The sequence below is a fragment of the Lates calcarifer genome, linkage group LG20 (assembly GCF_001640805.2).
Source record: "Lates calcarifer isolate ASB-BC8 linkage group LG20, TLL_Latcal_v3, whole genome shotgun sequence".
NCBI classification, from domain to species: domain Eukaryota; kingdom Metazoa; phylum Chordata; class Actinopteri; family Centropomidae; genus Lates; species Lates calcarifer.
Genome location: NC_066852.1, coordinates 7,134,476 through 7,157,090, shown reverse-complemented (window position 1 = coordinate 7,157,090; position 22,615 = coordinate 7,134,476). Strand labels below are relative to the sequence as shown.

Sequence of the window (22,615 nt, the reverse complement as noted above, 5' to 3'; positions counted from 1 at the left end):
AAGCAGTTAGAAAGTCACCTCACCTGGTGTAAGGGGTGGAATTCAATAGCTGATTAAAATTAATCACAGTCAAAAAGCTGCAGGAGGCCGAGTCCCCGGGGAGCATGCACCACTGGGGAGGAGAGAAATTAAGTTTTATTCAAGCTCAAGTCAACAGCTGCCACCACCTCTGTAAACAAACAAACATGGCTGACTATTTTTTATTTTATTTCATGGACTTTTATTATTCAAAAATACAGCACAAAAAATACACACAAAAAGAAAAAATTGGTTTTCACACAGTGTGCAAACCTCAAAGGAGATCTTCATACAATATTAGTATGCAAATTTAAAAGCTACAGTTAATATTGTTAGTAGTTTTCATTAATGTTCTGAGCACATAAAGGGACAGTAACAGGATTACCTCCCTAAGAGCTCTGTACAGCCTGTCAGCAGGTGAAAATCTAACTAGAATTCTACAGGGGCCCATCCTGACAGCAAAGTCCTGGCGTGTACAATATACTTGCTCCTACAAACATACATACATACACACACACACACACACACCACACACACACACCACACACACACACACACACCAAGAGCAGTGTTTAAATAGGGAAGTGACAGATAAAATTTTTTTTGTCTAGGCAGGCCCAGGTCTTACTCTCCTTAGTGATGGAAAATAGGTGCAACATTAAACCTGTCAAAATCTGTTTCTACAACTGTCACGTCCCCTTTGATGAATTCATACATAAAAACATCCGATACACACACATGCACACACTCACATGCACACAATGCCAGAACTCCCAATCCGACCAGGGAGCATTTACATTGTACTGACAAGCCCCTCGTCCTCTGTTTTAGATATAGATTTGCCAAGAACAGCACAGCAGAGCATCACATATACGTACAAACATCTTCATCTTTATATCATTCGACTGTTGTGATTAGATAGGGTTACTTTGACAGAATATTTATACATATAGCCAGAACCATTTATGTTATTTTTTAAAAAAGCACATCAATTACCGATGTTTAAATAAAGTTTAAAAAAACAAACAAAAAAAAACAAATATGAAGTCAATTTTGGAATGCAAAATAAAAGCTTTACGACACTGCTAAAGGTTTTGTTAAGCTATGGGTGAATTTGTATGGGGTGAGAAGGCGTTGGAAATCCTAGACGACCTGACTGAGGCAACAGGAAACAATCAATAGGTTCACTGATTATTATATTGTTCTAGTGGCTGTGGGCTATGGCGGCCATTTAGGATAATGCTACTGCACATAGCACAGTGCACGCTGGCAGATGTGCTATGGCACAACTCAACTAGGGCAACAAGGCACAATAAAAGTCATTAGAATCCATCTGTGAGGGCTGTGCAGAGGTGAAATGAGGTGCGTATGGCTAAAATAAGGAATAGAATAAGGCGTTGGAGCAAAAAGAAGCAGTCTGCCCACTCCAAGTATTCATACTGCTTCTTTCAAAGTCAAGTAGCAGACAAGATGACATGTTGAGGTTCCAAACATTTTCATGGTTTAAAAGTAGAGTAACCCACCAACTGCAAGGACTGGCCTACAGAAATTTACTGCTGGACTGCCTGAATGAAAATCTATATTATCCAGCACTGACTGACAGAACTGATCTGTAAAATGAACCCAAACCAAAGTGGTTTGTGGAAGTGGGACACAGAGAAACAGTATTCAGCGTTCTAAGGCTCACATTTGTTCCTCTATGTGGGCAGTTCCTTCATGCACACAGGCTTTACATCCCTCATTAACAAGTCCAATTAACACAGAAGCCATGAAAGGTTTCATATTGACCACAGACAGAGGGTTAATCAAGATATTGGCTCTTTGTAATGTGACTGCAAATAAGAAGTATTATATATGTAGTACCCCTGAGGGGGGTTTGCTACTACATATGATCATTTAAGCCCTGGTGCTCTTGCCCTGCTAATAAGATGTGTGTTGGGGAGTTCAGATGTTTTGGTGGTAATTGGGGTTAGGGGCCTGTTGACAGTCAAACACAATCAATGCGGATTGCTCAGTGAACCTTGTTGTCCAGCTGCCCCCTTTATTTCCCCATAAACTAACTCCTCTAAGATCTCTGGAGGAGGGTGGAGGTGGGGGTTGGACACTGGTCTTTTATTGTTTTTTAAGCTTGGTCAAGAAGCAATAATCCACCCAATCACAAGATGTGGGGGCTTGAACCTCCCCCCTCCTCTCCATCCAATCTGGTCCCTTTGATCCCCCCACCTAAGCCCTGACTGGACAATTCAAACAGCAAATGGTTCAACAGAAAACCGCTGACCTAAATAGATTGTTTTCAACTTGGTCCAAAAATTCAAATCTGTTAAATTTCCTATAATTAGTCTTTCACTTTTTCCATAAGGTCAGACCATCTCATTTTACAATAAATGTATGGAAAAAATGTCAGCAACTTGCAAGGACAGGATCACCTGACAAATGATCATACTGTTATGTAGGCATTTAAAGACAGTAAATGAACTATTTCCCAAATTTCCCATTCACATACATAAACCTATATTCACACACACATATTGCTGCAATTTTATACACACATGCATGCATACAGCTGTACAGCTGTCCAGTTAGGGGCCTGGATCTGTTGACACACAGTATCTGAACACACAGTATCTCTACAGCAAGGGCCATCTATATGAAAAAAGACATGCATTCACTTATGTACAATATAATTTGTATATTGACCATTCTGCTTTATATCCACACCAATTCATTTTTCTGTGAGAAAAAGGGAACAAAATTCATAAGGTTTTTTGTATTTGATAAAAAGTTGTTGTCTGTTGTGATTCCAGTAAAAGCACAGCAGAGCTTCTTCATAAGAGAAGTATACTCCCATTTGTAAATAATGAAGAGCTAAAAGTCAGGTGAGTTGGCCCATCCCAGCTCTTGCTCCATCTTCATTGGCTTGCGTCCTACTCCCTTCCTCTGTTCATTCCCCTCGTTTCATGGTCCCTTCTTGAGAACAGGACATGCTAGACAATTGAGCCGTCCCTGTTCTGGGCCGGGATCATGACAGGGATGCCCCCCATGCGGCTGAGGTTGGGGCCGGCCATCTTGGCACCGTTGGGCGGGGGCACAGGGGCGTGGCTCGGCGGCCTCTCGTACTCTTCTGATGAGGGAATCTTGTCATACTGGGGCTTCAGGGCGTACTCATGCAGGTTGGAAGGCGACATGGAGCCCAGGGAGGAGCGCTGGCTGCCCACGGTGAAGCTGCGTGCTGTCGAAACACGGCTCTTAGGAGGAGGCACGTCTTCTCTGAGAGGAAACAAGAGATAGCAGCACATTTAGACAATAACTCACTTTCATGAGCTTAGTTGAGTGTCAAGTCAAAGAAACTGAATATGGAGATGGGCAGTCTGAGGTGCTATGTACCATAATGAAGTTTGGTGGCATGCAGGTATAAAAGTGTGGAATGTCTGGCACTTGCTGCCCACAGTGAGGAAAACAATGAATACTTAAGGAGTCTGCATGAGTCATTTCAAGAGCGAAACATGATTTGACTCAATAAAGAGGGACAACTAATTGGAGCTGGCCTGTTTGATTGGTTGGGGCAGTGTCTGCACTGCTCAGCCACACTGACTCTGTAATAGCCTGTAGAGACTGAGCTGAGCAACCAAATTCAGCTATGCCCTCTACTCCCACTGCCAACCACATTAACAACTAATAAGCAGCAATAATCCAGTTAAATGCTCAATCAAACTGAGCCTGAGGGGCCAGTGCTTGTTTAGGCCATAGCTTCATGCTGTGGTGTTTGAGCAAATGTGTGTGTCTGTGTATACGAGACAGGACCAGTGGTCTAATCCTCTTTGTCCTACAGCATGAGCAGTGTCACATTGTGGTCTTAGACAGATTCAGTCCGCAGCAGAGTGATAGTAAGCCCAGGGGCTATATAGAGCCTGTGGGCCGGATGCAGAGTTGGATGGCAGAGGGGGGGGGTTTAGAATAGGTGGCTGTGGAGGGGGTGGGGGGCACAGCCACCAGACACGACACAGGATCCACAGAGCAAACAAAGCTTTCAAACTGATTACCACAGCTGTTTATTTGGGGGGGGGGGGTAAAAAAAAAAAAAAAAAAAAACAGAGGAGAAAAACGCTGATGGAGAAAAACCATTTTCATGGTTGTGGAGGCTGTTGGAGATGTGTGTGTGTGTGTGTACATCAGATATGACCACAGGTCAAATTATGTGGGGTGCTCAGGTTAATAATCACATGTACCCTATTGCATGCTTACCTTTAATCCAGTATTATACAAGCTGAGAAACATTTGTCATTGTACAGCGAAGACTACACAGAATTACAAAATATTCTTCTATCAAAAGGGAGCTTTGGGTATCTGTGAGCTGAATCTCATTGATGTTTTAGTGAGTGTACCTTATCTCATTGCAGATTTCCTTCTCGTACTTCTTCCTGTGACGAGCACGGCAACAGCAGAAGAGGATGATGGCAATAATGAGGAGGATAAGGAGCACAGCAATTATGGCTCCTGCAATGATGCCTGCAGTGTTGGGGGCTGGACAACACAAGGAGGAAAAGGGTTGGAGGGGTTAATAAATATAGCAATGGTTTGATTATAACTAAGGGTCTATGACAGACAAAGACCTCAAAATATAGTGCTGGATTATTTGATGCATTTTTTTTTTTTTCACAAAATCACATTGGAAAGAGCTAACCATTTCTGAAGTGCAACAATCACTGATGTCACTCAAGCAACTGTCCAGCCATTAAAAAGCAAATGATTTTTTTCTGGCCCTTAAGGATGAGGCTGAAACAGAGGTGGGATGCAGTACTGTAGCTTTATAGCACACCATGACAGGTGTAGCAAGTAAAACACTGAAGAATTCATGTTATTATAATAGCACCATGGCAGCATATTCATGTTCCAGCACTCAGCTACAGCTGCCCCATGCTGCAGCACTTGAGGTTGACAGTGCTGTCAGTGTGTGGTACCAGAGCTTCTTCTACCCAAACAGCTGAACAGTAGAAAAGCTTTCTGAATCCTCAAACCAAGTCTCTGGCACTCAATCAAATTTCTAAATGCAACAGAATCTTCAATAAGATTTTTACCTGCGTTATGACACTGCTACTCAGTGTGTCCATTCATTTTCTATGTTTCTATATTTAGCTTTGATAAACTAGATTTTTACTGCAATCACATGCCTTCCATCTTCTATTTTTTAATGCAGAAATATTGAAAAGAATTTGGACTGCATGTGTGCTAACACTGATAAATAACAGCATACTTTTGTACTGAAAAGTAAATTTACATGTAAGTGTAACATAACATTATGGATTCCAGATGCACACCATTTGATTCAATAAAGGCACAAAGAAATTTCTGATGCTACATGGTAAAAATATTTTACTTAAGTTACTGAAGTAGCACACTGATTTTTAGCCAAACTAGCTGCCTGGCTTAACAGATAGCAGATAGCGGTGATGATAGCAGTGATGGTCAGTCACTGCTATCTGTGACTTTAGTCCAGACTGAAATATCTCAACTAGAGCTGCAAATATTAGTTGATTAATAGAGTGCCAGATGTTCAAGTTATTGTTCAAGGAAAAATTCTAAAAATTTAATGGTTCAAGCTTGAATTTGAATATTTCCTGGCTGTCCATGTCTTAAAATTAAAGTAAATTAAATATGTTAAGGTTTTGGACTTTTGGTCAGATAAAATTCAACATTTATAACATAGCTTAGCTCTACAAAATGTACACTGCTTACTGATGTTCCACAGACCAAGCAATTAATTAATTAATCAAGAGAATAACTGGCAGATTAATCGATTATAGAAATAATCATCAGTTACAGCCCTCATCTCAACAACTGTTTGACAGATTGCCACATAATTTGATTACACATTCTTATCCCCTCATATGAATTAGAATCACTTTGGTGATCCTGACTCTTCTGTCAGTATCACATCAGGTCAAAAACTTAATTTGTCTGCTTTTTTGGTTTATAAAAAAATGCTTGCAAACTAAAGATATTTCCATCATTCTCAGCTGTATGTTATGTTTATGTTTTCTGTTATGTGGCAGCAAATGTTAGCATGCTCACATGTTAAACTAAGATGTTTAATGTGACAAATATTATATATGCTAAACATCAGCATGTTAGCATGCTGACTTTCGCGTTTAGCTCAAAGCAGCGCTGTGCCTAAGTATAGCCTCACGGAGCTGCTACCATGGCTGTAGACTTTCAGTATTACCACCTGATTATACCACTGTTTATATGTATATTAAAAGGTGATCAGACAGCAGAGCAACAAGTCTAAATGTGTAACAGACTGAACCCAACATGAAGTTAGTTGGGTACTCACGAGGTGTTACGTTGAGATATAGTATACAGTCCTCAGTGCCAACACGATTGCTGACAGAGCAGCGGTAGGTGCCAGATGCGCTGGCAGATGCATTTTTCACATTAATGGTGCCTCCCACAGGATCTATAGTGAGGACAAAGAACACATCATTGAAGAGATAACAGTGTTAAACAGAAAGCAGACCTGTGTGAAGGACATGATAACTGTTTGGTATTTGTTTGGGAGGGATTGTGAAAAGGTCCATTACCCAACACAGCAGTGGAGGGCAGCAGCTTGCTGTCACTGGTCTTCTCCCAGCTGTATTGCAGGGGGTTAGTGCCCTCACTAGATTTGCACCTCAGGACAATGTTTTTGCCCTCCTCTGTGGGGCCCTCGGCGTAGCACCTGGGCTTGGACGGCTTCACTGTGAAGTAGAGGAAAGTGATTGAGAAAGGTGAAAAAGAGCAGACACGTCCAGGTGGTCACATTAGCTCGAAGCAACGCAGTCCTCCTGCCGACAACCCTGTTATTTTTCAGTCTTGAATGTTGTGGGCATGTTGTGTCTCTGTGTGTATTGTGTATTCTGAAAGTTGATTTCCTCCCCTTGCTAAAAGCAGCAGTCATCAGCGTAATGAGAGCAGTAATCAGAGTAATTGATACAGCTGCTGTCATTACAGGAGCTGTCACTCAGGATAATCGCAAGGAAGAAGGGAGCGCTGTGCCATTGGACACACAAACACACATGCATGAAGGGTTAAGGATAGAGGCAAAGCTTTCAAACTCAAGGCAAAATGTGTGCAAACACTTCTCGGCCAGTTTCTGCAGCAGATGAGATGGGGGATTCAAAAACAAACAGAGCTCCAAATTAAAAGCAGACCGACTTTAGTGAAACCCAGACACACAGTCAGCCAGGCAAGGAGGAAAGGGGAGGGAAAGAAAAAGAGAAAGGAACTATGATGGATAATGTTTGGATAGAGCAAATCTGAGGCCACTATCCAAGTCTGTGCTCCATGCTGACTGACAGAAAGCTGACATCATGGTGTGGTAATGGGTTCTGTGACAACAAAACCCTGGAGTGGGGATCTCCAGATCTGAACCAGGTGTCAGGCGGAAGGGGGGGGTTTAGCAGGCATAACCGTAAGGATTAACAGTAGACTGACAGTACTGAGTGCTCCTACTAATCTAAAAAACACACATCAGGGTTAGGATGGAGGGGGCAAAACAGAGAGCAGGAGAGCAAAAAATTAAGCGAGCGGTGATGGACAGATGGTGGAGTGATGGGGGCCAAGGCTGCACAGCTCCTAACTCACTGGCCTGCTCTTTGCTGCTGTTGCGTTACACCTACACACACATTCATGCACCACACAGTAAATGTCAGAGAGCTATGACATTTTGAATGCATCTTTTAAAGGTGAAAGTCAACTCGACATGTCTGAGGGCTGTAACACACAGCTCCTCATATTAGGACGGCTGTCCAATGAGCAGATTTATTTGTTTGAGAGATGAGGTCAGAGAAGAAGGTGACAGAGGCAGGAGAAGCACAGACAGATAAAGGACAGTGTGATGCAGCCAACCAGGCTCTGTTAAATGAACAATGAAAAGAAATTTATGAGCTGCACAAGGCTATCTTGTAAACGAGATAAGGAGAAAGGGATAGTTACATTGTGGTATTCATTACAGTTGCAAGGCACACAACTTCAGAGTGACGACTGATTGTTGAATTATAAACTGAAACACAAGCGACTAGTGGTCACTAAAGCCAGGCAGACAGACTTAAAAGAGATTGGCTGTTGAGCTTTGCTGTAAGATCCGGGACGTGATGAGGACTGTCTGGACCTCAGGCAGACAGAGCTGAGTGACTGGTTGTTGAGAGTATAGGTGGAGTCCAGTCAGAAAGAGTTGTGAGAGTTGCTGACATGCAGTGCTGTACTGCAGGTGGGTACTCTCCTTCTGTTAACTTCAATGTCCTGCTGCAACTAGAGGAGAATACACAACAAGCAACGCTACCTCCTGTACAGTACCTGGACACCATGTACATTGCAGGTGTCAGCACGTGTGTGTACCTGCATATGGCAGTTGTTTGTGACAAGCCAGAGAAACACCCAGTGTATAAATTGAGGGATGTTTATGTTTGCGCATACACATGCCTGCATGTCTCCCCTGTTCTGAGGACCATCCACCTTGTGACAAGATCAACCTGAAGGTAAAATGCAGAGCAGGCAAGATGTCCTCGCCTCTCCTTGTCAGTGTTTCTTTGCTTAGAACACCCCTGCCTCTGGGGTCAATAGCTAGCAGCCTGTCAGCCTCAGTAGCCTCGAGCTATTTCTCTCGGTCTCTCTCTCATGCAGGCACGCACACATACACATTTACATTTTAGTCACTTAGCTGATGCTCTTATCCACAGCAGGATACAATCACCACAATTTGAAAAAATATCAAAACAACAAAAGAAATCCAAAGAAGGAGTTAGGACCACCACTGATTACATGTCAATAAATATCAATACTTGGACATAACATGAACATATAACTGGTATTTGAACGTGGGAATGACCAAAGTTTAAAAACAGCCATGAAAACAACTGACAAATCAGCAGATTTGCTAACCTCCTCCAGTGGTGAGGAATGTGGAACTGTAGCACGGAGGAGGAGCCATTACAGCAACTGCACAAGTATATGTATCAGCAATGGCCTCAGCAGTGATTCATCTTTTCACGTTGCTTCTGGTCAGATCAATTTTTATGTAAAACTGCCTTCCCAAGGGCTTAGTCAATGGTTCTTGGGTCAGCTGTAGTTACAGTTAATGGTCAGATTATCTGTGGTAATTCATCGTTTTTATTAGGTAGCTGCTGTGGTACCATGAGACGACATTAGAGAAACCTTTTTGTTTTCCAACCACATGAATTTCTGGTTGTACTAGTTGGTGCAGTGCAGTCACTTCTATACACATGATATCATGTCAACAAGAACAGCAGCCATTTTCTGAAGCCTGTCCTATCTTTAGAAAGGAGAAACTATTCTGATAACAGGGCTGTGATAACAGCACAATATGCAGCTTATCCCACAACACAGGCTAGTGCAGTGCATGTGGGTTGTTTTTCCCATATGCAAATACCAGCCGGGTTTCGAAAGGCGCTTTACTTTCGGCATCGTTTAGTCAGTTGACTGACCAGCGAGGCCAATGTGTATGAGTGTGTGTTTGCCTAGGGAGTGAATCATCTGACTTATACAACTCTGATGTGTCACCCATCTCACCCTGTGCAATAAAATGCCATCTGAGCACATAGACTCCATTTATACGGTTTGTCTATGTCTTAAAAAAGACAGGATAACAACCAGATAATTTTAATAATTACTTATGCCTGTACTAATGAGTTAATTAAGGTCAAAATAAATTATATGTAATCATCAGTCAGTAATTATTCAGTTCTAAATGGACATTTTATCTGATAAAATGTAAGGAGCAAAAAACTCTGTTCATCAAGACTATTACTTGGGATAAATAATAAAGCATGACCACAATGTTTAGTGGAAGAAAAAAAAATCTGGATTATGAATGGAGACATAATCACAGAGCATCTAGGGTTGTATCACAAAGGGGGCAATGCTCTACAGCCACTGGGAAGGTTATGCACTCAATTTTAGAAGGGATTACATCAAAACAGCCAAGGAGGGCAAAGGGCGTGTGATCTGGTGCATTTCCCCAGTTGTGGAGAGAGAGAATTTACCCTGTGAGAAAAAAAAAAGAGTTAGCCTAACACCAGTGGTTTATCCTGCTGTAAAGACTGTTCCACTCACCCATGACGATCAGTAGCATCTTCCTGCTGCGGATGCCAGGAGCCTTCTTCACCTTACACTGGTAGGTGCCCGAGTCTGACGATTTCAGCCCTGTCAGGTTGATGGAGGCGTCGCCATTTTTGGGGTCGGGTGAGTTGAAGTGGACTCGACCTGTCATGGGTGGATAGTAGTCCACGTAGGCTCTGTCACCTGAGTACAGGATCACCTGGTCATGGAAAGGGAGTGCAGGGAATGTATGAGCATGAGTTAGGAACATAAACCTACTTAGAATGAGGTCTGACCTATCTGTTTAAAATAAAAGTCCTTCAAGAAAACAAATAAAAAAAAAGGCCTTGAAATGAGAGTTGTGTGTTTTCGGGAAGCAAAGGACTTGCTCACTGAACCAACCTAAATATATGGAAGAGAGAAAGCACTCTCTCTTTTATCTCTGCAGTGCCCTTCAGTCTGTGCTGCTCTGCCCTTTCTGTGCTTAAGAAGAATGAAGGTGGAACAAACAAAGCCACCACTGTGGAGCCAAATCAACACCTGCTGTGTCAACAAAGAGCAGTAGCCCCCAGTTCTGTCCAACTGCCCCACTGGCGCGGCGCAGCACACACACACACAACACACACACACACACACACACACACACACACACACACACACACACAGACACACACACACACACACACAGACAGACAGTCTGGGTCTTGAAAGCAGCAAGGAAATGCCTAGAAATAAAGGCCAGGTGGAGCTAACAAGCCTCATAGCGAGTAGTGGGGGTGAGAGTGAAGGGAAAAAACAAAAACACACGGAAAAGAACAAGGAGGCAAAAAGAAAAGCAAACAATGAAAAGAGTTCTCATTCTCTTTTATAGACACTGGCATATTCTTCCACATTTCCATGGAGACAGTCATCAACAGGCTTTTCTCTGCCACGATCAACACCAGGCATACGCACAGTAATACCCCTGGGTGGAGAGGAGAAGAGAAGAAAAACTAAACATGGCAGGAGGAGAGGAAGAATAATGAACCCATCAGAGGAGGCAGAGTACTCCAAGGAAGCACGAGAGGAGCAAAACAAAGGGAAACAGAGTCAGCGAGGTTCTAGTGTGTCTACATCAAGTTGCCTTGGCCTCCATTTCCAACTGGAATACTAGTTTCTGGAGCTGCTAGGTAAGCATGCTCACACTGGATGCTGTGTTCATCTTGTGCATATTAGCCACATAAACAGGTTAAAATTCCACTGGGGTCTCAGGGGAGGGAAACCTATCTCTTGAACGACACTGGGGATCAGAGCATCAGCAGTAATACCAGTGATATGTGAGATGAGACCATGGAGGAGAGGAAATTAAATTGCCTCAAGCTAAGTCAGACAAGAACTCTCAGTTGGGCTCAACCACTTCACAGGCACACAAATGGCAGCTGGTTACACACATGCACACCTCTAGCAAAAAAAAAATTTGAACTGCACAGTAACCTTGAGAATCATGATCCAATGAAAAAAATCCCATAAAGAGCCTGGGGAATGAAAATGAAAAGGGCGAATGACTAGACAAGCTGGCAGGGGCTGGAAAGGACAGAAGAGCACCACTGTCTGTGTGCTGTGTTTCATAACAGATAGGTCACTCAATGATACAGTCGCCACCTGGCCCGGCCATTCTCAGTGGACGGATCATGCTGCAGAGGTAAAAGACCTCTACTGGCCAGGCTTAGTTTCATCAGACACATGTAAAGATGAGGTCATTGTCATGTGATGCTGTTGCTCAGGAAGGGAAGAGGAAGAGGTGCAGATCATTTGAGAGGCAAAGCAGAGGACTGCGATACCTGTATACTCTAAACAATCTGCAGACCTCCGAGTGTTGTGTCTTTGCGCTCCCACAGAGCCTTTTAATATGAATAATTCCAAGTACTACTGCCATGTGCTTTTACAGGAACAGCTCTGCTTCAAATTGTTTTGCAAGGTTAAAACAGAATCACTACTTGAAAATGGAATTGGCGTCCTTCATCATTGAGGCTACAGAGAATCTAACAAAACATGACCACAAGCATGTGTGATCCTCACCGACAATGCTATTGTTTAACAAATCATGTCATGGCTTTACATCCAAATCCTCCATACTTTGTCAACATACATAAATTCCTGTCACAATAACTTGAGTGAACAAAAGACTCTGCTGCTGTGCTCAAGGACAAAAGACGCATTTTGTATGACATGGGATAAAGCTGTGTTTTTTTTGTTTTGTTTTTGTATTTTTCTGAGCAAACTCCTCTCCCATTCACACCATTCATATTTGTTTTTTTTAATAATTGTTTTCCTCATTATTCTCACAGTAGTGGTAAAGACTCAGGGCACACCCTCCTTTAAGCTAATCTGTAGCCAGGGAATGAGGGCCAAATGCAAATGACTGTTACTGTAGGCATGCCTGGCATCTCTCATTCAAGCCCAACAAAGCAACATTCATTAGCTATGCTTCACCACCCTCAAAAAAATGATGATGATATGTGGGATATTCAGGATGAAAGGGAGCATCATTCCCCACCAGATACTGGACTGAATAGGTAATGTTGAAGCATTACTTCTGATTGCATCAATGCAAAGAAAAGGCAGCTGGGATATATGGTTCATTAATATGAACTTAAATTAATCCTAAATTAAGAGTTACTTGCACATGCCAGGCACACTACACAGCCAAGCTCCAGGCCTGCAAAAGCAGGGCTATGAGTACCTAGTTCAACAGGATAGATCCTGTTTACTATTTCTCTACTTTAAAGTATCTTATCTGATAGCAGCTGTTCCTTTAAGAGCACCCTGGATTTTCTCATCTCAAGCCATGTGAGCAAAGGTTCTCTTTGGTTTCTGGGTTTCTGAGCATCTGAGAGCCTCTGGCTATAAAGTTTAGCCTTTATTCACTTTGCCTTGCCTGACCTAGCAGCTTTGGTCCAAGCAGATCAGCCTAATTCCATTGAACACTGTCACATACATTAAAGCAGCCCCATGGAATTAATATGCCACTAATTACAGAGAACTTACTGTGTGCATGACTTCATACTGGTTAAAGGCTATATGAATGTGAGTGTGTGTATAGCAAGCAAAATTGGACAGGTCAAGGAGAACAAATACGTTCAGAGAGCAATGTCTGGGCTGTTTAAATTCTAGCAAAGGTTTAGCAGCATTAATGGTTACTCAGCAAAATGGCACATAATGAAGAAAATGAAGTGTGGAACCTGATGAAATTTAGGGACATTTCTGGGAACATATGGCACTACTATCCACCCACACTGAATTCTGGGCTCATATGTAGCATCACAAAACTCAAACGATATTTCATCATAGGATGAAATACTGATAAGCTAAGATCAAACATTATTGACAGACTTTTTGACTCTCCCTTTTCTCTACTATACCAGTTAATAATTCAAAGTAAAAACAAAATAGGTCAAAAAGAAATAGATGGGGGTAATTAGTCTCCAGACAGTGTAGAAAGCACTGATCAGAGGCTAGAATGCAGAGCTCTAACTGGGTGAGAGCTGGTTTGGTGACTGGTCAGAGAGGACGGTGAGTGGATGACAGAGATGCCTAATGATAAGACTGCAACCTAACATTCTAGAAAACAACAACAAAAAACCAAAGCCACAAGACACTGGTGGAAAAAAGAAAGAGGAGGAAAGGGATGGGAAAGCTTTGTGACAGGTGGGAGACAGGGGGAGCAGTGAGCCACAGGGGAGGACCGCACCACTGGAACGATCTGTAGCAGGAATCTGTCTCTATGCTGTGAAAGCCCACAGGGCATTTGGTGTTCCTGTAGAGTTGTGTAGTCTTCCCTTTTCATAACTGAGGGCCATGCTGGAAAGAAAAGACACTGCCTGGGATAAAGGGAGCTCCCATCTCTCCCACTATGTGTCTGTAAGAACTCTGCTGAGAACAAATGCTCAACAGAAACACAAGTGGCTCAAATTACATTTGTCTTGCATACTGTGTGCTTGCAACACCCCAAAAAAATACACATCCAACCTGGAACATGTATTGCATTTCACCACTTGCACAACACACCACACCACACATGAATCACCACAACAGAGCAGGTTTTAGCAAAACCACTCACACTGAACAAATGAAGGACTTTTAAAGTCTAAGAAATCCTGAAAAGAAGATAAAACAATTCTAAAGCTACATAATTAAGATAAGGTTCAGAGAACAAATAACTACCAAATGTTTCATATTCTTTTTTTAAAATGCATTTTCTCTGTTTGTGAGGAACATCTACACATACCACTTTGTCCTCTTTCTGGTTGTCAGATGCCAGCAAGCTCCATTCAATATCCAGCGGTCCAGAGTCTTCAGGGGCCAGAGTAAACTGGCAGTCCAGCTTCACACTCTGACCACTGGCCTTTTCTATGGATGTTGGCCCTGTAGATGTAATCTCTAGACCTGAGACCAAACCTGGGCAGAGACACACAAAGAGAGGAAATTGATGTCAACACTTCAGCATGCATAATAATAAAAACAACTTTTAAGACTTTTTTGATACCACATACAATTCAATTTAACATGTTTCATGGTCATACCAATCTAAGAATGAAGGAAGGACTTTTGAAAAATCAGAGTCAGCATCGCTGGCCAAGTATGTGTTCACATACTCACATACAAGGATTCTAACTCTGTTTTGTTGTTGCTCTCTCCATTCATACCCAAAGTTCCAAGAACATTTTTCATAGGATAGATAAAAAGAAACAGACATACAGCTGAACAAAGGTAAAGATAAACATTTAAATATTCAGACCCAGACCTAGAGGCTATAATACATGATGGAAAACACACACATTCGAGCATACTCATACTATCTCAGACAGTGCATGCTGCTCAGATCTGTACATATAACCTTTATTTAATCAGGTGATTTGATAAGACAATACAACAGACAGAAAGAGAAACAAACATTTAGCTTGACAAAACAAAAGACATAAAGTAAACATAACCAGACAAAGGCACATAACGTACAAACAACAACAAAAGCACAACGGACTACTTAACATACTGGCCTGAACACTGTTGAGTCGGCATGCACCAATACTTTTCTCAATAAATCAATTTCATCTCAGTCACAAGAGATGCACGTGTCAATGTAATTCAGGATAATATGAGGTGACATACTGATGAATATGAATATCAAATTACTTCAGGCTCTATAGGCTTTGTACTCTACTTGACATAATGATAATACAACGTTTCAGCCAGAGGTATCTAATCAGGCAGAATTTTCCATCTATTTTTCAAGTTTCTCTTTTATGTAATTTGACTATCTCCAGTTTTCCTCTCTAGCTCTGGCAACAGAAACAGCCTTTCCTTTAACTGTTTTGAAGTTCATTTCTTATTCATTCAACGGTGTGTTTATCCTGAAACCAAATGAGCTGAACCTCTGCAGTAATGGTTGACTGCAGTGAACTACAGAAAGCAGACACACCATCACAACGCTAACATTCTGTCTGAAAACATCTCTGCTTACATGGTTTTTACTCGTGTTTTTATGCATGATGATGTTCATTTCTAACAATTTTTTAGTGATGGTTCTTTTGCCAGCATCTAATTTGATCATTTGGAGGCAAAGTTGATGAAAATTGCTTGTGGTGACAAACTGATTCGGGGGAATGTGTCAGTGATTCAATCAACATTGGTGCAAATTGTCTGAGAAGGAAAGTGCCTTTTAAAATATGCATAATGTAAATCACACAGTGTAAAAAAGGGACTAATAGAGCAGAACACAGCGTAGCTGTAGGAATGGTGATGACAATAAAGAAAAACTGTGGTCCATCACCAAAACTGGAACAGACTCTTAAGCATTTATTCTTAGAACGAATAAACATAATTTTCTGGTGACATCAACTAGGTTAAGATTCTCCATTCAATAAGAGATTTAAGCCCCGGCAAGGAACACAGTCCATAGAGAATGGAGTTGTCACATGCTGCCTCGACACATTAAAATCCTTCTGACAGCCTGCCACCTTCCAGTCAGTGAGCGGGGGGGCAGCTTTAACGCACACATAAAAAAAGAAAAGAAATAACTACAATATGTTGCTGCTAAAAGGCACTGTAAATGTGTAGCAAACACTTATCACATTGCACAGATGACACCAAGAACATGTAACTGAAATTTTCTGCTGATAACTAAAGAGAATTTTTACTCCATTTAAAACATAAAAACCATAACATTTTCCTACATATGCAGCTAGCTGCTTTTACTGTGACAGGCAGAGCTGACTCTAATGTGCAAAGATAATTGGTGAAATGGGAGCGAAACCTGGCAACAGGAAAATTAACCTCTTTACTCTTCTCGGAAAGGTTTCCTTTTTTTGATTACAAGGTCTACATAAAAGAAAAAACAAATGAGAGCACATGCATCTACTCAAACACAAAAGGATCTAAACTAGTGTTCAAAGAGCATTACATAGTGTAGAAGGTTTGCAATGGGGCTATAGCCATCCTTTTAATGCTACATATACATGCAGCTCAGTCTTCAGACCCACCTGACCACTACCTTTGTTTTACTAATCTGACATGACATGCTACATCAGTTGCACTGCTTCTCATTCAAATCTATGTGCAGTCTGAGCAAAGTCAAGGTGATAACCAGGATATCAACTTCAATGATAAAAATGAATCCTTTTGTAATTATAATAATGTTGATACAGCTGATTATGTGGAGGAAGTTTCTAGATCCTGGCCCTCAGGTTATGCAGGGTGTGAGCTACAGGTTGAGGCCCCTGCCTCATCTCATGTCCATCAGCTCTCTTTCAGCCTCAATCCACACTCCCTCTCTGGGCTATAGCAGACAACTGAATGAAAATACACCACACAAGTTTATACACATATAGAGAGTGACAATCTCAGTCACACCCACTATTGTTGAAGCTCAGAGCCTGTAAGCATTTGAGATGGCTGCAAAGCGAAAGCATCGTTCTGTTCCCTGGCCCCCAGTGCTGCAGCTGGTTGTTTCGTCCCACAGATTTTGACAGATGCCCTTGATGAGAGCGATCCATCGCCTTCAGCAGGAGCAAGAGAAACGGGGAGCAATATAGAGAAAACTGAGATATGTGTCTATCACTGTCAAAATAGATACACAGCTTGGCATCTGCATGACGGAAAGCTCTGTTGATTCATCAGGCGCTTAAAGTAGCTGGGGTATTTCTTAAAGTTGCTTAGAAAGGGGAGAAAATTGTATTGTGAGAGAAAAAGAAAGTATTCAGCTGGAGCAGTTTATCAGAGTTACTATGTTCTCTGACAGGTAATAAAGGACACTGTCTGATGTACCTCTTAATCAATGACAGACCTGTGAGGCCTTAGGCAGCATTTGTTTAAATTACAGTTCAGCCAGAGGTCTTCTTCATTGAATACCACAGTATGTGGAAGAAGTGTCATTTCAGAATATCATCCCTTCCTCAGGCAAACAGATTTGTTTGCTTATAAACATGTCTGGCTAATGGCTCAGGTGACAGTGAGGAAGTACATAAAAACCACAGGTGTAATGTGAGGTTAAAAACACATTTAATCAACAGACTGGTATAAACCTGCTCAATCCAGCTACTGTAAGTATAAACTCAAGTAGAGGAACTGTGCTAAATGCAAATGAGATCATTTTAGTAGTTTCTTACAAGTCACAGTAAATCTCTGTCTGTAACAACGCAGGCAGACAATGTTAAAAGCCCCTCATCTTCTTACTATGAGTAACTGGATCCAACACAAACACAATTTTTTGGCTAAAGTTTCAACAGTTTTGTTGTTTCTCATAAGACCATTCAGCATTTGTGTTTGCGTCCTTAGTTTTTGCACTGGTTTCAGAGTTTCAACATTTAAATCAAAATGTTTTCGACTGTTAAATTGTTAATAAACACTAACCAAATTATTACTGACTACCAACCAGGCATGCTATTTTTCATTTAGTCATGAATATTTAACATTATCAAGACATGTATAAGAATTGCCCCAGGTTTTCAGGGGCTATATGAGTCAATACAATAATTCATAAATCATTCTACTAATACCACAAAGTCCCAGCCTTTGTCATCCTTTGCAATAAAGGCTTTCATGAAACCAAAAGTGTCATATTTTTACTCTTCGTGTACAAGCATCCAGATGGCCATCCTTTCAATGAAATGCAAATCACCATAATGGAGATCAGTAAAAAATAACTCTTCAATCATTTTAATAAAAAGTCAGTTGAATGGGGCCTGTAAACAATGCAGCAAAAAGGAAACAAGTCCTCAAAGATTATTTGGCCACATTGGCCCAGTCAAATCAATGGATGACAACAACAAAACTAAATAAATAAATAAATCCTTAAAATATTATAAATATAAATAAATATTTTGAACTCAGTAAATCAAGGAAAAATGTCAAGCATCCACAAGTTCCAGCATCTCAAATGTGAGGATTTACTTTTCTTTGTCATTTAGTAAATTGTAGTAAAATTGTAAATTGAATACCTTTGGGTTTGGATCTTTGATCAAATAAAGTAAGCAATTACAATGTACACATCTCCTACAGCAATTTAAACCTCCAGAAAACATCTGTTCAAATCTGCAGTATTTCTCTACAACACTGAATATTTGTTACTTCATGTACAACCACCAAAGTTAAAGATTTGAAAACATTCTTGGGTATTAATTATTTAGAGTTTCGTATTTCAACACTCAGCTGACCCAAAATTTCATTATGTTTTCAAATGTCTAAATCCTGACTGGTGAATGGAAGAAATTACAGGACCTTTTTCCAGCTGAGTTTGTCCACTTAAAATCAGTGAGAAGGGCACAGACTAAACTACAGGAAGTCTCATATAAAATAACTCTTACTGTTCAAACTTTGGCAGGAAACAGAGGGTGAGAAAATATTTTTTCAGGCTTTCAAAGATCACGAATGACCATGACTTAAAAAACAAGAGCTCTTCCCACTAACCAGAAAAAGGCTATTTGGATGACTGTTGTTTGAGCAAACCCTGTGATTGATGGAAGGATTTCAACATAACTATCTGGAAAAAACCCTCCCCTGCCACCGGCTGCCTGTAGTGGAATAACACAAACAAATGTATCAGCTTGCTCAAAAAGGCAGCTCACAGTGTTAATCACAACCTATCAGCTATCAGCACATACTGTACATAAAGTGTGTGAACGATGGAGCACATGACACTGAGCATAAATGATCTTGCTGAGCTCAAAGTCTCTGCCACAGTGAGAGAGCACTCCCTATAATCACTGGCTTATATTGGGCGAGCGTCAGGCTTTATTTAGAGTAATGGCACCAGAGCAAAAGTAAACTGGCTTTCTTCCTCAGAGGTAATATAATTGGCTCATAAGAGAGACCATCATTACAGTCCAAGGTAAACTATGAAAAATAGACTGCTGGTGAATGCAGCCATGCATGTACAGCAGACAGTGTTGACTGCTGTAGTATGAATGTGTGTTTTACGTTGTCCGCGTAGTAGAGGAGCTGAGCAATGGGGGAGGGCATGCTGGCTAATTAAAAAGTCTGTCTTAATAACTATTCATGGCTGCCTGTGTCTCTATGAGTGTCTCATTCCCTCCAGTCTCCACCACACTGTCTGACACAGCACATCCCAGCGGGGTTACTGGGAGACCAGGAATGAGCAATAGGAATTTAGGGTGTCAGCGCACTCCACCCTATACCCCACTGCCATTCACTCCCTCACCTCCCCCGCATCTCCACCCCCCGCCTGTCCTCCCCCTCTCTAACACACCCACGATTGTGGAGTGCCAGTCCCTTAGGCTTGCAATTCTCTCTGGTCCTGCTGATTGTAAACCCACCACCCACCCCCTCCACCTTTGTTGGAATACAATGGGGAGTGAATCCTGTCTCCTGGCAACCAATCCCTTCGGAGGTTGCCGTGGCGCTTAAGAGACGGCATGAGAGAGAGGGACAGAGGGAGAGGTTTGTGGAAGTGAACAAACTCAGGCTCAAATCTGTCATAGTGAGGCATCATTATAATCAACTCTGTGGTTTGTTTAAAAATTATAATTGTAAACACAGACACAGTTTGTCTAGAAATGATTTTACCTACTAAAATTAGTTGATTAATTGTTTAGTCAACCAAAACTGCACAAAACTCAAACATGAATTTTAAAAAAAAATTATTTTATATGTAAGATAGAGGAGTATTAATAATACGAATCCTGCACCACCTGCAAGGCTGAACTAATTATGCATAATCTAAAAACACAGGTTATCCCACACAGCTATGGCCTGCCAGTACCTCATAATTCAAGTAGAATCTGCACATTGAGTCAACTCTCATGGCTTCACCTCTCATAACCAGAACTGAATGTGTCCACAGTGTAACTTATCACAATTTACAAGACTGTCATTAATCAAGACAGCTAATATAGCCTGCTATCTACATTACTTATTTATTAGTTAGACATATTGTCCAGCCCTATTTAAAATTGAAAAATTTGCAGTCTGAAGATGTCACTGTAACTAATAAAACCAAAACATTTGAGAAATCCTGTCTGCAGTAACAATACAGGATGGACAATACTGGCATTGATATTTTAAGACCTATCAGTCAACAGAACATAAACACATATACAATCTTTTTTTTTTTTTTTAAAAAAAAAGAATATATCTCATACTGAATGGTTGGGGAAAAAAAATCATTCTGTCAGTGCTCTCTGGTGTATGTAATGCTAATAGGATTGTTAAATCACCTCAAACCTAGTTTGGTATTTCTGCACTGAAATTGATAGTTACTTATCAGCCAACATGTACAGTGACAGTGTTACATATTAGCTACATAAGCTAATATCAGCTTGGCCAGTTCATCGATCAGTCTAGTGTGGCTATATTGTGCAGCAAAGAAAGATTAGTTTCTTAATGGCATGTGCATAGATTTCTAAGCATGGATACTGTTTACATAGAAGTGATTTGTCAGAGATCCTCTAGACAGACATAAGGTTAAGCTGTGGGGTAAGGAGAAGCTTCAGCAGACAGCTGTAAACCCTGAAACCAGGAGACACTGACAAGCTAACCTCTCCCGACCCTTGTGCTAGCCAAGCTAAAGACCCTGACAGCGTTGGCGGTGGTAACAGTGGATCATAAGCCTCTTTCTATACTCTTTGACCTTAAAGAGCATCATTGGAAGTAAAGTCTGAAAAGCCAAGTCTTACCATGGGGAGATAAAGGCAGCAGCTATTTCAGGCTCACAAAGCAACAACAGCGACAAGAAAAAGCTCGGCTAGGTGAAAAAGGTGAGCAACATTGAACTGGGATTTACTTCTGTTTACCTGCTTGAAAGGTTTGCATATCTTTAACACAGTTACTCTTACATTTGGTCCGATGTACACCTCAGCTGCAGTACTTTCAGTAATTTCAGCCAAATAGATAATAACAAAGAAAAGTATGTGGTTATGTATTTACATGCTTTCCTATTAACAACGCTGCAAGCAGAAATATTTTCAGTTGAGTGCTCCTTGAAAAACACATACACAGACACTACAACAATCTTGGAAATAAAATATTATTTAAGGCAAATGAAAAGAAAGCATCTCTCTCATAAGGACAAAACACAGAGAAAAAAGAATGACAGAGCTTTTGAAGAGTGTGGCACATTTTCTTGGCCAATGATGGTGGGATGAACATTAGTGATTCATTATAGTGAAATTGCAGTCTGGGGGCTTTGGAATGAGCAAATTAAAAAGCACAGACACTCTCCCCATCATAAACAGGCATGCCAATCCCCTGTGACCATGCTGAAGAACATCAATTATTTCGGGCACAGCAGAGGATAACTTCATAACTTGGTTGCTGCTCAAAAAGAAGGCTCTGAATGCTCGCCCCAGTGCCCCTGCTGAAAGTATTCAATTTGATGCAATGTGGGTGCCCTGAATGAGAGCTTGGCGTGGTTTATTTAGTGTTGCAGAGGGCTGGGACTGTTGAACCATACTGATTGTGCTGTAATGCAGCCTGAAAGCTCCACTTGCCACACAGAGCTGCCATCAATTCCCAGTGTGGATGACCTAAAGGCTGTTTTGACATAATTGAACATTAAATGATGAAGGGGTGACGAATGACAGGCACTTTACTCTGCCGCCTGAGCATCTGACAGCTTTTAGACGAGCCTATGGGGGGTGCAGTTAATGCCATTGCTGTGAATGTCCACAGCAACCAATTACTGCACAAATCCATTAATATCAACAGATACAATAACTGTGATGTAATTACTTAATTTATGTAAGCCTGGCCTTAATAATAATCTTGGTATTTTTCAATGTAAAACAATTAGTGCCTCCCTGCTGCTGCCGCTACAATAAACTTTTTAATAAATCATCAAAGGGGGACTTTTTTATCATATTTTATATAGATTCAAATTAGATTACTAATCCCACTATCAATTAAAAAGCAGTAAAGACAGATGTCTGAACAATCAAGGGAACAAAGGGACAACAGAAAGGACAAAAGGCAAAGAGAAAGGACAAGATCAGGGACAGGAAGGATGTCTCATTGG

The 22,615-nt window shown here is 41.1% G+C and overlaps 1 protein-coding gene across 1 annotated transcript in view; it reads right to left on the bottom strand.

Moving 5' to 3' along the window:
* Positions 1–552: 552 nt before the first annotated feature.
* Positions 553–22,615, bottom strand: part of cxadr (CXADR Ig-like cell adhesion molecule) — a 37,684-nt gene continuing 15,621 nt past the window's right edge. Inside the window, exons 2-7 of the mRNA XM_018691387.2 lie at positions 14,378–14,547; positions 10,126–10,330; positions 6,597–6,752; positions 6,350–6,472; positions 4,401–4,539; positions 553–3,285 (exon numbers count right to left, since the gene is read on the bottom strand). Coding sequence (XP_018546903.1) covers positions 3,003–3,285; positions 4,401–4,539; positions 6,350–6,472; positions 6,597–6,752; positions 10,126–10,330; positions 14,378–14,547 — 1,076 coding nt within the window. The 3' untranslated portion in view covers positions 553–3,002. The remainder of the gene's footprint in view (positions 3,286–4,400; positions 4,540–6,349; positions 6,473–6,596; positions 6,753–10,125; positions 10,331–14,377; positions 14,548–22,615) is intronic.